We start from the raw sequence: 16,276 nt of genomic DNA on the forward strand, positions 1-16,276 counted from the left end.
TTAGTAGAGACGGGGTTTCACCATGTTGACCAGGATGGTCTCGATCTCTTGACCTCGTGATCCACCCACCTCGGCCTCCCAAAGTGCTGGGATTACAGGCTTGAGCCACCGCGCCCGGCCAGAGACCAGTTTAATTTTTTTAGGACGTTCCATACTGCTGTTCAGATTGGCTGTACCATGGTTCCAGTTGCTCCATGTCTTCACCAACACTTGTAGTTTTCTGTTTTTTTTAATAATCTCTACCCTAGTGAGTGTGACTTGGCAGATTTGATTTGCATTTTCTTTTCTTTCTTTCTTTCTTTTTTTTTTTTTTTTTTTTTTTTTTTTTTTTTTTTTTTTTTTTTTTTTTTTACCTACATATTTTGTTGTTGCTGCTATTATAAATGAGATTTTTTTCTTAAGAGACAGGGTCTCACTCTGTTGCCCAGGTTGAAGTACAGTGGTGCCATCACAGCTTACTGCAACCTCAAGCTCGTGGGCTCAAGGGATCCTCCTTGCTCCCGAGTAACTGGGACTGTAGAACCACTACACCTGGCTATTTGGTTTTTTAATTTTTTTTAGAGATGAAGTTTCACTATCTTGCCCAGGTTGGTCTCAAACTTCTGGCCTCAAGCAATCCTACTTTGGCTTTCTGAAGTGCTAGGTGACTTGCATTTTCTAATGACTAAAGATGTTCAGCACCTTTTTATGTGTGTCTTGGCCGTTTGTATATCTCCGTTGGAGAAATGTATATTCGCATCCTTTGTCTATTTTTAATTGTTTTTTGTTGTTAAGTTTTAGTAGGAGCTCTTTATTCTAGATACTAATACTTTATTAGATATATGATTTGCAAGTATTCCCTTCCCTTCCCTGGGTTACCTTTTCACTCTCTTGATAGTGTCCTTAGATATACAAAGGTTTTCAATTTTGATGAAGTCTAGTTTATTTTGTTGTTGTTGTTGTTGCTTGTGCTTTTGGTGTCATATCCAAGAAGTTGTTGCTAAATCCAATGTTATGGGACTTTTCTCCTTGGTCTTCCATGCATTTTATAGCTTTTGTTCTCGCAGTATCTGTTCCATTTTTAATTCATTGAGGTATCTGCTCCATTTTTAGCTCATTGTCGTACATGGTATAGTGTAACCCTGGATTGGTAGATCCTGCAAGCTGACCATTGTGGTGGGTGAGGGGAGTGAAAAGCTGTTGTTCCCCAGTTCACATGCCTCTCCCACCCCCTTCCTATCTACCCATGTACCAGTTTTAGGAGGAAAGTGGGCCAAGTAGTTTAGCAGTTCTAACTATGCCCCTGGGAAAGCCCTGAATGGGTCATTTCCACAGCATCTTAACAAAGTCCCTTGCAGCAGAAGGCCCAGCCCATCCACTGCAGCACCAAGGCTGGTACGGGGCCCACACTACACTGTTGCTCCTGGGATTAACAGATGGTCACATCTTGGAGGCCCCATCCTATTAATCCACGAATGCCTCAGAAACCCCACACTGTCTCTAGGGCCAGAGCTGAATCTTAAAAGAGGGCCTCCTTGGAATGGGAGCAATAGCTCTGCCTCTGCGGTGATGCTCACTGTCACATCCCAGTAGAGAGAAAGAAAGGTAGGGCCTCGGGATTTTGGTCCTGGCTACATGGTCCCTGCTGCTTCTGTGGTGGAGGTGGCGTGCTGTGGTGGGCTAGGAGTTAGGAAGCCTGGGCCTCAATTTCCATGTCCAGACCTTAGGGGACAGGTGGGGTGTAGAGTGCCTTCCAGGCCTGGGTAGGCAGGGAGGCGAGCTCTCTCTCCTGATGAAGCCATAAAGGCCCGCTGAGAAGGGCCTGGTCTGCTTGCTGCTGAGCCAGTGGTTTTTCCCTATTATCTGTGCAATGTTCATGTTTTGTTTTGTTTGAAGTGTACAAGTCATTGTCTTTTAGGATATTCACATGGTTATGCAACCACCAACACAATCTAATTTCAGAACATTTTTCATCAACCCCCAAACAAACCCTGCACCCCTTAGCTGCCACCCCCAATCCTACCCTCCCCAAAGCCCCTGGCAACCACTCCTCTGCTTTTCCTCTTTTTCGATTAGCCTGTCCTGGATGTTTTGTGTAAATCGAGTCATGCAATATCATCTCACAACTTTACCATCTGCTGGTTGCAGCAGAGTCCTTGGCCCAAGGCTGGGGTGGTGGCTGCAGACCAACACCATGGCCTTGGCCTAGCTACTGATCATGGGAAGGCCATTCCTCAGGGGCCTGCATCTCTTTCCAGGCTGCTTCTCCACCTCATGCCTTGCAGAGCATGTCACTGTCTGATCTTTGTACAAATGTCATCCTGTTAAACCTTAATGAATATAGGATTTTGGTAAAGTTGATGGTTTCTATTTTATACATAAAACCTATCACATATATAAATAAATCAAATATTTATATTATAATTAAATCTATAATATAAATCTAGCAGGGTTGACTTGTTTCATCATTCAGAAATGTTTACTGAAGCTCTTATTAGAAGGTACTGACCTAGGTGTATAGAGTAAATACAGTGAGTTTTATCAAGCACTTCTCAGCTTAGTATGCAGAGCAGTTGGGCAGACCTGCAGGTGGGCCATGGCCTCTGCCCAGGACCTCCCTTCAGGGAGCACAGGACAGAGATCCAGGAGGGGAGGATGCCAGGCAGGCCTCTCTGGCAGGGCAGTGATAAAGGAGGCTGTGCTGTGCAGCGGGTAGCCGTGGGACAAGCAGGTCCAGGAGGCAAGGTGGGGCGGTTGGTGCAGGGAACAGAGCTTGGGCTGGCAGCTGTTGGAGCTGTTGGAGCAGTTGAGTCGGGGGATGGCCTGGCTAGATCTGTGCTGAAGAAGAATGGTTCTGGGGCTGTTTCTATTGAACCGTTCTGAGGCTCCGAGTGCTACTGTGCCTGTAGGGTAGAGCTCATTGGCCTCTTCACTGTGTACCAAGTGTTCCCAGCTGGGTGTGTCTGACCAAGCCTTCCATGGAACTCCCAGAATCACAGGTCTGAGGCCTCTCTCCTGCCAGTCTCCAGTCTGTATTGGTGGGCACTGGGGAAGGGCCTGGCCTGTGAGTATCTGCAGCTGGGGAGAGCAGTCAGAAATGTATTTTATACCATTTTACAATTAAAATGAGGCCAATATTTACCACCATTTTGCGTTAGGGAAGCTGAGGCTCACAATTTTCGACCTGCCCAAAATCACAAGAGTTAGGCATCTGGGGCCAGTTGCTGTTGGCCTAGGGCTTAGCAGAGGGGCAGACCCTGTTCTCCCCTGGAATGTGGCTTGGGCAACCAGCCCGTGGTGCTCCCCAGGGTCCCAAGGCAAGGGCCCGAGAGGAGCACAGAGAATCTACTAGGTACTTAGCTGTCTTTAGATTGACCCCTGGGCTTGGCCCATTGTTTTCAAGAGCCTTCATCAGCCATCTTAGCACAAGCAGCTGGCCGTGGCCACTGCATAGAGGATGCGCCTCCTCCCCTTGAGGGAGAGGGTGGCCTGTGATGCCCAGAGCTCCTCATTCCACTGAGCCCTGCCTCTCTGCCCCAGGGTAGGAGACGGAACATGCCTGACACTGTCCTCCCTTCTTCCCAAGCGTTCAAGGAAAGTTGTTGAACTTGTTGGCTTCTGACCACCACCCTTGCCTGGTAGGAGAGTGGTGATGTGCTCTGAGAAGCAGAGGGGACTGCGCGGATGTGCCAGCCCAAACCTGAGCCCGTCCTGCTTCAGCTGTGCAATATCGTCTGTAGTCTTGTGACAGAAGGGGGTAGATTATCGCCCCAAAGGGAAATCCCTACACATTAGGCCACTCCTCATTCAGTTCCCCCAGCCCTAGCAACCACTCCTCTGGTTTTTCTCTATGGGCTGGCCTTGTCTGAACATGTCATCAAGATGGATGCACACAGTATGTGTCCTTTTGTGGCTGGCTTCATTCACTTAGTGTGATGTTTCCAAGGTTTGCCCATGTTGGAGCATGTGTCAAGATTTTATTCTTTTTGTGGCTGAGTAAGATAATATTCCATTGTATGAATATTGCATTTTGTCTATCCATTCATCCACTGATGGACATTTGGGTTGTTTCCACCTTTTGGCTAACGTGAATTATGCTGCTGTGATAGATTTGTGTACATGTTTTTGTTCGAGCACCTGTCTTCAGTTCTTTGGGCATATATCCAGTAATCGAATTGTTGGGTCATATGGAAACTCTGTAATTTTTTGAGGAACTACTAAACTTTCCCATAATAGCTACATCATTTTACAATCAAAATGAAGCCTATATTTACTACCATTTTACATTAGGAAAACTGAGGCTCACAATTTGAGACTTACCCAGAATCACAGAGCTAGTGAGTGTGGAGCTAGGACTTGACTCCAAGGGTAGGCTGTTCTTGGCTAGAGAGCTCTGAAAACAGAAAGCTTAAAGTCTACCTTAGATCTCAGAACTTCTGCAGAGGGAAACAGCTGGGAGAGCAGTGGTTTGTGGCTCCAGCTCTCCCTCCTGTCCTGGGCTGATGGAAGCCCCATGAGCTGGTCTCCCCAGCCTGGGTGGCCCTGGCTGGCCAAGGCTACCTAGGGTTCTGGGAGGCTCATCAGGGCTGTGTGGCTGGCCCAGGTCATGAGGTGGTCTCCCAGCTCATCTTGCTGCAGCCAAATTTCTTCTAGGAGCCTGATCTAACAAATCACAAGCTTCTCTTTTGAGGTTAGGGTTTGGTGACCACTCCAAAGGCCATCAGGTGTAGGATAGGCACCTAACTCTTGGCCCAAAGTCCGTCTGGGGCTGCAGGACCCTCCCTAGGGTCTGACAGGTCATAACATGCAGGTTTCATGTGGGACACCTGAAGGATCTGGAAGAGTGCAGAATCATGGCTCCCTTCCCAAGGAGGTGATATGACTGGAATCAGACCTGGCCCCTGAGGACAGACATTGGGATGAGGGCTCAGCCCAGCCTAGGGGCTGTTCCATGCAGCCCCGGGAGGCTACAGTATGGTAGATGATTGTGGAACTGCCCTTTGAACCACACGGACTGTGGAAGACACCAGGACTGGCAGAGACAACTGGGAAGAGGGAAGGGAGTTCTGCCTGGCGGGCACCTGCCATGTCCCTTGGTCAGTCCCTAGGTATGGTTGGCCTAACACTTCGCTGAGTTGTGGCACAGAGGCCAGGCAGAAGGTTTGCTTACAGTAGGTCTGCATGGGCTTGTGACCCCTTTTCTGAGGCTCTTTACAGTTTTCTCAGAGAACCTAGGCTTTGGGGATATCTGGCTGCAGAGTGTGCTGCTCACTGGGGAGGCCTGCAGCCCCGGAGGGACTTTGGGCCAAGAGTTAAGTGCCCATTCTACACCTGATGGCCTTTGGGGTGGTCACCAGCGCCTCCTCAAAAGAGAGGGGCTTGTGATTTGTTAGATTGCGCTCCTAGAATCAGTTTGGCTGCAGCAAGAAGAGCCGGGAGACCACCCTTGACCTGGGCCAGCCATGCAGCCCTCATGAGCTTCCCAGGACCCTAGGTAGCCTTGGCCAGCCAGGGCCACCCAGGCTAGACCTACAGCACAGGCCAGGGAGACCAGCTCATGTGTTATGCCTCCCAGGATGTGGGTTCTGGGGCACCTGGGAACTGTACTTAGCTAGTGCTCCCCAAGGGCTGTGTTCCTTCCTGAGAAAACTCTGGAGCCAACCTCCTGAATTCCAAAGAAAGGAAGCAGCCAGACCAAGTCTGCAGCACAGCCCACCAGCCCAAGGGAGGAGGGAGTTGGTGTTCCTGCCTAGCGCTGTCTGATCAGGCCATAGCTCAGTGAAGGACCAGACTAAAAGCAGGGCCGTGCAAGTCTCCACGTGGTCCGGGCCGGGTGGCTCTGCCTGCAGTTTCTCTGATAAACTTAGACATAACTTTGTGCAAACAGTTGCAAAGTCCAGGGAGGAAAGATGCCAAGGAGAGAGGGGCAGTGGTGCCAGTCAGAGAGGACCAGACTTGTTCTGGCTGGCCCCATAGAGCACCATGTCCCATAACCACTTGGACCCCCAGCCTGCAGATCTGGAGGTCGGGACGGTGATGTGCCTGCTTCCTGAAGCTGTCAGTACCTGTAGCTACTCAGGACCTGGCCACAGTGAGCACCCTGGAATTGCTGGATGCACTTCCCACTTCTCTGGCAAGGCAATTCCCTGTGCGCTCCCCGGAACAGGCTGAGCCATCTGTCCCTGGCAGTGTGCAGATGAGCGAGGTGGCCACTCAGCACCAAGGTTTTCAGGCAAAGCTTTTCACATTCCTGCAGTGGGTCGCCATGCGTGTGAAAAAATAGTAAATGCAGTGCACATGGTAGAAATGCTGACTCGCCATTTCCATTTCATGTGCATGTGTGCACTTGTGTGTGTGCTCATCATGGTGTGAATGCTGTGTTCCTTGTGAGCATGGTTGGATGAGTTTGTGAAATACGCTGTCTCAGGACCTCGGGCGTGGGGGGACGTCAGGCTTCACCCTGGAATACCCATTCTGACCTTGAGATTTTGGGGGTAATTCTTTGCCCTGGGGGAAAGACTTTGTTTTTGTGGGTCTCTATTTTACAGTCTGAATGAGGGATTCGGGGATAAAGGGAAGACTCCCGCCCACGTCTCACTTGTGACTGGTTCTATGACAGCAGCTGCCTGATAACACCAAACAGCCCCTCACTGTATTTCTGCCTGCTTTCCTCTTGCTTCTCTCTGGCTCTTAGAAGCTTGCCTTCCCACACTTAGTGGGTCAGTAAGAAACAAAGGCCAGTTTTCCCAAAAGTGCACCTGCTTGGGCCAGGGGTGTGGCTGAGGGTCCCCAGGCGGAGAGGCTGCTGTAGCTATATTATCCTAACCTAGGGAGGTCGCTCTGGCCTCTGACAGATGCCCTGGCTACAGTGCATAGAGCTTCCAGCCTCCTGTGGGCCCGTGGACAGAGGACAGGCAGAGGGGGCAGGGTGTGCTGATCTCTTTGGAGAGAAGGCTTTGTCCTATGTCCTCCTGCGTAAACAATCTGCAGCCTGTAGCAACTCTGCCCTCTTAACTGGGGTACAGTGGAGCCCAGAAGAGGACCCGAGGCTCCAGATAGCTGGAGGGCTATGTGGTGGCTGAACCCATAACTTAGTGACATAGTAGAGTCAGTGTCCTAAAGAGAGCATCTCTTTTTTGGAAAATGAGTCCAGCAAAACTAGGTGAAACTCGGCCTCCTAGGAAACCTGGATTCCTGGCCTCTGGAGGCATAGAATTAGGGCAGGGAGCTCGTCAGAGCTGCTTTGCTGATGGTGTTAGAGCTGAGGCATTCCCTCTGGCTGGATTTGGGTTACAGCCTAGATATTTGCCCTTACTCTTACAGCACAAGGTTCAGGCCTAGCCAGACATAGATGGGTGTGTCCTACCCCACTAGGCAGAGGCAGGACAGGGAAGAGGTGCTGGCTGAGGGGCTCCCTGGAGCCATTGGTTGAATCTGCTCCAGGCTTGTAAGCACTGGAAATGCTGCTGAGTTCCAGAGCAACAAGGGGACCAGCTCTGGAACCAGAGTGCCTGGGTTTGAATCCTGGCATGGTTACTCCCTAGCATTGTTACCTTAGATCTGAATTACAGTCCTGTGTTGTTTAACGACAGGCACACATCCTGAGAAATGCATCCTTAGGCAGCTTTGTCCTCATGTAAGTATCCTAGAGTGCGCTTACACAAAGCCAGACAGCACAGCTTACTGCGCACCTAGGCTGTGTGGTAGAGTCTATTGCTCTGAAGCCATAAACCTGTACAGCACATACTGTACTGTAGGTGGTTATAACACAGTGGCAAGTATTTATGTGTCCATATACAGCAGAAATAGAGGGCCCTGTTGACTAACACCGTATGCGGTACATGACTGCACTTAGCTTCTCAGTGGCCCGCTCCCTTGTCTTTGGGATGGGGGTGACAGTAGTGCCTGCCTCACAGTGTGTTCGGAATGTTCAGTGAGGGGACACAGGGGAAGAGTTTGCAGCAGTGCCTGATATTCAGGGCATGAGCGCAAATGTGAGCAGCATTGTGCTCCGTGCCCGTGCTGGTGCTGTCATTGCTGCTTCCCCCGTCGGCGGCAGTGGGAAGGGGAACACTGCGCTACTGAGACTTAAAGGAAGCCATTTTCTTTTCTTTTCTTTTTTTAAGTTCAGGGGTACAAGTGCGGGTTTGTTACATAGGTATACTTGTGTCATAGGGGTTTGTTGTACAGATTGTTTTGTCACCCAGGTATTAAGCCTGATACCCATTAGTTACTTTTCCTGATGTTTCCCTCTTCCCACCCTCCACCCTTCGAAAGGCCCCAGTGTGTGTTGTTTCCTTCCATGTGTCTGTGTTCTCATCATTTAGCTCCCACTTACAGGTGAGAGCATACACTATGTGGTTTTCTGTTTCTGTGTTCATTGCTAAAGATAGTGGCTTCCGGCTCCATCCATATCCCTGCAAAGGATATGATCTCATTCTTTTTATAGGCTGCATAGTATTCCATGGTGTATGTATATCACATTTTCTTTATCTGGTCTAGATCATTGATGAGCATTTCGGTTGATTCTATGTTTTTGCTATTGTGAATAGTGCTACAATGAACATTGGTATGCATGTATCTTTATAATATAACGACTTATATTCCTTTGGGTATATACCCAGTAATGGGATTGCTGGATCAAATGGTATTTCTATCTTTAGGTCTTTGAGGAATGGCCATACTGTCTTCCACAATGGTTAAACTAATTGACACTCCCACCAACAGTGTATAAGCATTCCTTTCTCTCCACAGTTGAAGGGAGCTACTTTCATAGCAGGTCCTCAGTATGTACCTGGACCTGTCTTCCAAGAGTGCTGGTTATAGAAGCAGCGCATAATACAATTTAAAAAGTTAGTCCCAGGCCCTCACACAGTGCTGGTGGGAATGTGAAATGGAACAGCCACTTTGGGAAGTAGTCTGGCAGCTCCTCAGAGTTAAACATATAGTTTCTATATGACCCAGCACTTCTGCTCCTAGGTACACACCCAAGAGAAATGAGAGCACACGAACACTGTACAGGAATGTGCACAGCAGCACTATACACAGTAGCCAAAAGATGGAAACAGTCCAAACGTCCATCAACAGATGAATGGATACAGAAAATGCCATATAGCCACACAGTGGAACGTTATTCAGCTGTAAAAAGGATTGAAAGACTGGCAGATGCTGTAATGTGGAGGAACCTCAAAAATATGCTAAATGGAAGCCAGAATTTTCCATTTATACAGGGTATCCAGAAGAGGTACATCCACAGAGGCAGAAAGCAGGTTGCAGTTGCTGGGGTCGGGACAGGTGTCAAAGGAAAGTGACTGAATGCTCCAAGTGTTTCAGGGGATGATGGAAATGATCTGCACTTGATTGCTTTACAGCTCTGTGAACATGATGCTAAAAGCCATTGAACTGTACTCTTTAGGTAAATTGTATGTGAATTATATCTCAGTAAAGCTGTTGTTAAAAAGAATAAGTTAAGCCACGCACGGTGGCTCCTGCCTATAATGCCAACACTTTGGGAGGCTGAAGCAGGCAGAGATCAGTTGATGTCAGGAGTTCGAGACCATCTTGGCCAACATGGTGAAACGTCATCTCTACTAAAAATACAAAAATTAGCTCAGCGTGGTGGCATGCACTTGTAGTCCCAGCTAATCGGGAGGCTGAAGCACAAGAATCGCTTGAACCCAGGAGGCAGAAGTTGCAGTGAGCGAAGATTGCACCACTGCACTCCAGCCTGGGCGACAGAGTGAGACTCCATCTCAAAAAAAAGAAAAACAAAAAAGTTTACCTGGAGTTAGTATCAGAGAAAAAAAAAATGAAAAATTAATACCAGGATTAAATAAAAATGAGATCATCTGATTTAAAAGCAGGAAGTTTTCTTTCCTCCTTCGTGGAAACAGATTGGGCTCGTCTTTGATAATTGTTATTTACCCCCGTTTGCTCTCCTTTCTTTGTGTGTGATAGGGTTACGTGATGCCCACCTCGCAGTAAGTAATGTTGAAGAGATTGTAACTGTGAGATCTTGACACACAGGTAGTTAATTACTAATTTCCTTCAGTCCTGGCGCAGCTTGGCATGTTTTTGCCTTTTATTAACGTTTCTGAAATCGTTTTTGGAAGGAGATATAACCCTCATTTTATACATGAGGAAACTGAGGCCTAAAGAGGTGGAGACATGGTAGACATTTTTTCATACTCGGTGAGACTGAGACACAATCACGTTCAGCAGCAGAGCAGGGGCTTTGGCTGGGGGCCAGGTGTCCAGACAAACGGGCTTCAGGGACAGTGAGCAATTTGGTGACACTGAACCCTGGAATGGTGGCCTCAAAGTGGGGCCTGTGCTGTGCCTCCAGGGGCCCAGTGGATGATCCCATGAGAAGAAAATATTGGAATTTCTGTTGATATATTCCGTCTAATGTGTGTGTGCACGTGCATGCACGCTCATAATAGACTGGCACCATGGTATGGACACATAGCTCCTCCAGGGCCTGCGCTATCGGCATCATGAGACCACGGTCTCAAGGACCAGGGTGGGAGTCAAAGACCAGAGAGGAAGGGCTGCCTTGGGAAAGCCCCTCTGCCTCCACAGGGGTCCTCCACAATGGCTCACTCTGATACCGAGTGCACTGGGCACTTTACTGCTTCATGCCATCCAGTCCTCACTATGGTCTGTGGAGTTTCCTCAATTAACAAACAAGAGGGTCCACCTCAGAGAAACAGGATGCCTTGTCTGGGGAGGTGGGGGTGGGTTGTGCTTTTGCATGGGGATTTTGGGCTCTAAGGGAAGTCAGAGCAACCCTTCATTTGCCCAGAGGGTTCAGGCAGGCACCTACACCATGCCAGGAGGCCCAGGATGAGAACTTCTGTCGAACAGAGTAAAGGACCTGGAGCTGGAGAGGAGATTGGGAAGGCCATGACCCCTGCCCTGGGTGGGAAGGCCCACCTGTCCTGTGCCTGTGGCCATAGCACTCAGTGTGGGCCTCCCCAGTCAGAAGATGGCAGGGGGTTGGATGCAGGCCTCCTGGACTAACATAAAGATAGGGTCCGAGGCTGCCTCCTCTACCCACTCCTCCTCCGGAAACACCCGCTGCTTGGTTGCAGAGCAAACCCACCTATCTCCCTTTCCTGGCTCCTTCTCAAGGACCCTCCAAGGGTGTCTGGAAGAGGCACCTGCAGGCCACTCCACTGATGGATAGAACACTGAGCTAGGCTTGAATGTGGCTCCTCCTGATGTCCCCCTACGATCAGTGTTGAGGCAGGATAACAAGGGTGTGTGCTGAAAGGGTGAAACCACTGAAGAGGCTTTCCTGTGAGCTCAATCTCCATCCCACCTGCTATGCCACCCGCATTCTGAGCTGGGCCCACAGGGCATGGCTGAGTCCAGAGACCCCACAGGGAAAGGCTTCTTAGAGCTGGGCACTTAACCATGGAGGAAAGAGCCAGCAGCCACGTAGGCAAGGGCTGTGCAAAGCCAGCAGCCCTCGAGTCTGACTCCTGCAGACAGGCATCAGGGGGTGTAGAAAGGGGTGGCAAGTGGATCAGAGGAATTAACAGGAAGATCACAGGAGCTTGAGCTGGGGGTACAGGGAGGTTGCACCTAACCTGCATCTGACAGAGAAAGAAGGTCGGGGGTGTGGAGAGTAGTTGGTCTGAGTTCAGTGTGGGCACCAGACCCAGCATCCTGCTCTTCAGACCAAGTCCCCGTTGACTGTCGGCAAGGAGCTTGAGGCTGGATGGTGGTAGGAACCTTCTAGACCTCTGGGTAGAAGGCAGCCCAACTGCAGCCCACCCCTCAGATGGATCAGAAGCGTCTTCTGTTTCTTCAAGAATGAGACCAAGGAAATGGTGGGCTGTTAGGGGTGCTCGGTGGAGAAGCAGCAGCTGCCTAGCAGTGGGGTGGAATCAGTGTGGAGGGTATTAAGGACAGGAGCACCCCTCGTGTGCTGGTCATAGCGACCCATCCGCTTTCCCAAAGCATCCTTATGTTGGGAGAGTAAGAAAGAGGCCAGAGGGCACGGGGCTAAACAAGTCAAGCTCTTCACCTCAGTAGGGATTTCTTAAAGGCTTCCTTTCCTGCTTTTGGTTTTTTGTCTCTAATTTCAGTGTCTAACAGCTTTTGTTGTGAGAAAAAAAAGTCACTGTTTACCCAGCCAGAGCTGGCGTGGCAGCCTTTGCTGGGCTCGGCCCTGGCCCTGGGAAGGTGCCATGGGCCAGGCTGCCGGGTTTGCTCCTTGGCCGCCTCTAAAGAACGCATGGTGCACCCACCCCACAGCCTGCTCTCAAGGATGTGGCTTCTCTCTGGCCCCCTCCTTGCCTCTAAAAATAACCCTGCTGTTTTTAAACTGCCTCCTTTGGAGCTTTTTCTTGCTTCTCTGTGGGATCAGCAGCCCCTCTGAGACCAGGATCTCGGCTGCCCCTGTCACTCCAGCTGTCCCCACCTTGTCCTAGCCTGCACACCACCTCCAGTGCAAGTGGGATATCACTCTCCACATAGGAGGAGTGTTTAACTGGGTGTCCTCTGGAGAAGGCCAGGCCTGTTCCCGTCTTCCCTGGGATGAACACAAAAGAAGAGGAATGGGGCTGGGGCGAGGGAGAGCGCACATGGGGGCCCCACAGGCTGGGAGGTTCAGGAATGGCCTCGGGCTGTGGGACATCTATGGCCCCGTTGGCTGGCCTCTGGGTGACTCTCTGCTGCCTTCTTGCAGCCCACAACCCTGCCTCAGGGTACCATCAACATGAACCAGTGCACAGATGTGGTGGATGGGGAGGGCCGCACGGGCCAGAAGTTCTCCCTGTGCATTCTGACGCCTGAGAAGGAGCATTTCATCCGAGCGGAGACCAAGGAGATAGTCAGCGGGTGAGTCTGCTGGCGCTGTGGAACAAGGCGTCACCACCTGATGCGGGGCCAATACCAGATGGGCCACATGCTACTGTGGCGGTGTCGATGTTGTCTGCTTCCTTATGGACTTCTATTCCTGGGCTCTGTCTCTGTTCTCAGAGACAGAGATCCGCTGAGATCTGCTCAGCACACCAGAAACCAGGACATCTGCCATTCCACCTGCAGACTCTGGGGGCCCCTCTTGGCTCTGGCCACCTTACCCTCCTTGGGCCTCTCCACTTTTGCACGCACCACACCCCCAACTCACCTGCCCCTCGACCTGGAAGGGGATCACTCCCCAAAGCACATGACCTGGGCACACCCTCCCCCAGTCTGGGGTGACTGCTCTTCCTTCCAGGGTGGGTGCTGGGCTCTACCACCTATGAAAGCACCAGGTTATCTGCTGTGTCCACATGTGTCTCAGTGGTGGCAGGGACACAGGGTGTCTCAGTCATATCCCCAGCACCTCACACCCGGGCCACTCTGCTGCCACTGCACAGACTGATTTCTGTGAGTGGAGAGGATGAATAAGTCTCTTGCTCACCCAGGTCCCCTGAGAGTAGCAGACCAGCTCAGGTTGAGAAAGAGCCCATAGTCTAGGGACCTGTGCGCTGTGTTCCTGGACCCAGGGCAGCATTTGCCCTCCCAGAGCTCCCAGTCTAACAGGATTCTTTGCTACCCGCATGGCCTGGGCTGTGGTGAAAAGCTGTATGTGGTCCTTGGAGGTGAACAGGCTGATTGGGCCTGAGAGGAACTCACAAACTGGATCTCTGAGAATCCCTGTCTTGTTTAAGGCTGAGGAGGAGGCACATGAGTCTAAGAAGCTCTGGGAAGAAGTAAACCTGGGGCTTGCTGAGCCAGGCTGACTAGCAGTACAGAGTAGAGGGATTCAGGAATATGGAGCCCTTGGGTTTGAACATATGGACGACTCAGAACACCAGTCTTGCTTTAGCCTCTCAGCTGCAGCCTGGCCAAGCATGGTGAATAAGCACAGCCTGAAGTCCAGGGCCACGTGGCAAGGCATCCAGGAGCCAGTGCTGGGCCCCAGGGTGCTCTCTACTCAGGTGTGCCCTGCCCTAGAGTCCTCCCCTGGAGGAGAGGCAGGTTTGCATTTCTGAGCACCTGGAGCCAAGCTGAAGGAGCACTTGTGTCTCCCCTGATCTTAGTCCAGAACCATATGATCAAGAATGTCAAGGGCTTCTGAAGAGCCCTCATGATACAGTCGAGAAGACCCAGGGTCTGGAGATGGGAACCTGGCCTAGGGCATCTTCTGTACTTCCTGGCTCACACCTGTTGCTGGTGCTGGCCTGGCAGGACACCATTGAGGCTCCCTCTGCTAGGTAGCTTCCCCAGGAAACCCTCACCCTTTCCACAGGAGCTAGGTCCCAGAGAGGGTGTAGGTAACAGGTGGGACAGACGGGAGTTCTGGGTCTCCAGGGCAGGCTGGGGAGTGTCTGGAGCAGGGATGGTTCTGGGACCAGGCCAGAGAGGTATGTGTCATACCATGTGGTATGAGGAGAGGGTGATGTTTAGCATTTGAACTGCCTCCAGCAGGCAGCTTAAGTCCTGCCAGAGGTCCTCACTCCATCCTGAGCCCCCTACTTCTCTCTCTTCTGTTGAATGTTCAGGCTTGCCATACCCATGCAGCATGGGTAGACAAGATCATTAATGCACCAAGGTACCAGGTACACATGATATGGGGCCCCATATATGTGGTGGCTCAGTGGCATATCCAAAGCCAGAATATACTGCCCAAGGCTCTTCTCCTTTCCCTTGCCCTGGTTGTGGGCCATGTTAGGCAGGTTCTCACGTGGCAGCCTGCCCTGGGCCCCTGGCAGCCACTTCCTCACCTTCTCACAGCTGGGATGCTCTGCTACGTGAGGAAGTCAGGTGTGGCCTGTGCACCTTGGAGACAAGTGCTGTTGCCACCACCTCCTGTTCCTCTGTCTTGCTGACAGCCCCCTTCCTCTGCTCCCTCTCTTGCCTCCCTCTGTTGCCAATTATAACTCCTCTGCCCAGTAACTTCATCCCTAGGCTCTGGAGCGCCATTTTGGGTCCAAGCTCTCTGGTCACATCAAAGCTGGTCCCTTAGGAGGTGCAAATACTTCCACCAGGCGGGTGGGTTGGGGACAGTCCCACCCAGCCTTCTTCCCAGGTCTTCTCTGCATAGCCCTGACAGCTGCATGGAATGCCGGGTCTCTCCTGGGCCTGGGTGGAAGAAGTTGGCAACTCTTTCCAGTTCCCACTTCCAAGATGCTGGGCTACACTTTACACAGCTCTTTTAGATGAAGTAGGATTTGGGTAGGAGTTGGCAAGGGAGCTTTTCTGTGCTCAGCTGGGTGAAGTCTGAACTTCCCTTCTCCCTGCCCTGCCTTTTAACCGTACCCACTCCCCTGTTCTCATTCATCTGGGCTCTGCCTTCCCTAGCTGGAGAGCCCCAGCACCTACCAGTCCCATATTCACACTCACCTCTCTCCTCTCTTCTTGGGTTTGTTTCATTAACATTTATAATACATCTGGATGATGTTAGATGCTTCCTATTGGGCTTCCGTGAGAAATCCAAGTGCAGAGGACACGTTCCATCATCTGTTGCTGGACCCTGCATCTCTGCGACTCCAGCCACAGATTCCAGTCTGAACAGAGACTAAGATGCATAATGGGACTGAGGCCACATGGGACACCTGCTGTCCTGGCTCCTCCTGAGTCCTGGGCTTGCTGGAGCCAGCCCAGGAGAGCTCAGCAGCTTCACATAGTCAGCAGAGTGCCTGCAGTGCAGCCTTCTCCCCTCCCCTCCAGGTTCCAGTCTGCAGGGGTATGGGGTACCTGGCAGGGTTCTGCACCTCCGGCATGCTCCACACCTCAGTGAAATTTTAAGTGCAGCCTTCTGCAGGCATAGTCCCTCAGAGTGCTCAGGAGAAGTGGCAGCTGCCATGGCAGACCAGAAGGACAAACCTTTTTAACCTCATATGCCTTGTGAACACCTCACTTGTATGAGTGAGGCCCCTTCCTGGGACCTCTGCTCCCAGCGAGCCGTGGTGAGAAATGTTACCAGGGAGGAGAGGGGCTCAGGACCCTCAGAAGGCCCACCTGCCTGCTGGCTTTGCAGATGGCCATACCCTCCTTTCTTGTTTTGGGGCCATGGGGGAGTGACCCACAGGACCTGTGGCTTTGCAGTGCAGGTATTTATTCATCCTCAGCAAATCCAGCATCACTGGCTGTGGGCTGAGCTGGGCTGAGGGTGGCCCCTCAGCTCTTGTTTTGGTTCCCTGCATTAAGCCTGGCCTCTGCAGCTACCAGTTGTCAACAGCATACCCATCCTGAGGCTGTCTCAGAAGCCAATGACTGTGACTGGCCCTCCCTTTGTCTGTGTGTCCTTCTTTCCCTCCTTCATTTTATCTTTCTCTCTCTTCCTTTCCTCCTTCCTTCC

At 51.1% G+C, this 16,276-nt stretch overlaps 1 protein-coding gene across 6 annotated transcripts in view; it reads left to right on the top strand.

Annotated features, from left to right (window-relative positions):
• The window catches only part of LOC108295281 (myosin phosphatase Rho interacting protein), a 141,718-nt gene that overhangs the window by 71,998 nt on the left and 53,444 nt on the right, over positions 1–16,276 (top strand). For all 6 annotated transcript variants that reach the window (XM_017517349.2, XM_037734507.1, XM_017517352.2 and 3 more), the window contains exon 4: positions 12,677–12,828. In XM_017517349.2, coding sequence (XP_017372838.1) covers positions 12,677–12,828 — 152 coding nt within the window. The remainder of the gene's footprint in view (positions 1–12,676; positions 12,829–16,276) is intronic.

Source organism: Cebus imitator, unplaced genomic scaffold (genome assembly GCF_001604975.1).
Source record: "Cebus imitator isolate Cc_AM_T3 unplaced genomic scaffold, Cebus_imitator-1.0 Scaffold629, whole genome shotgun sequence".
Classification (NCBI taxonomy): domain Eukaryota; kingdom Metazoa; phylum Chordata; class Mammalia; order Primates; family Cebidae; genus Cebus; species Cebus imitator.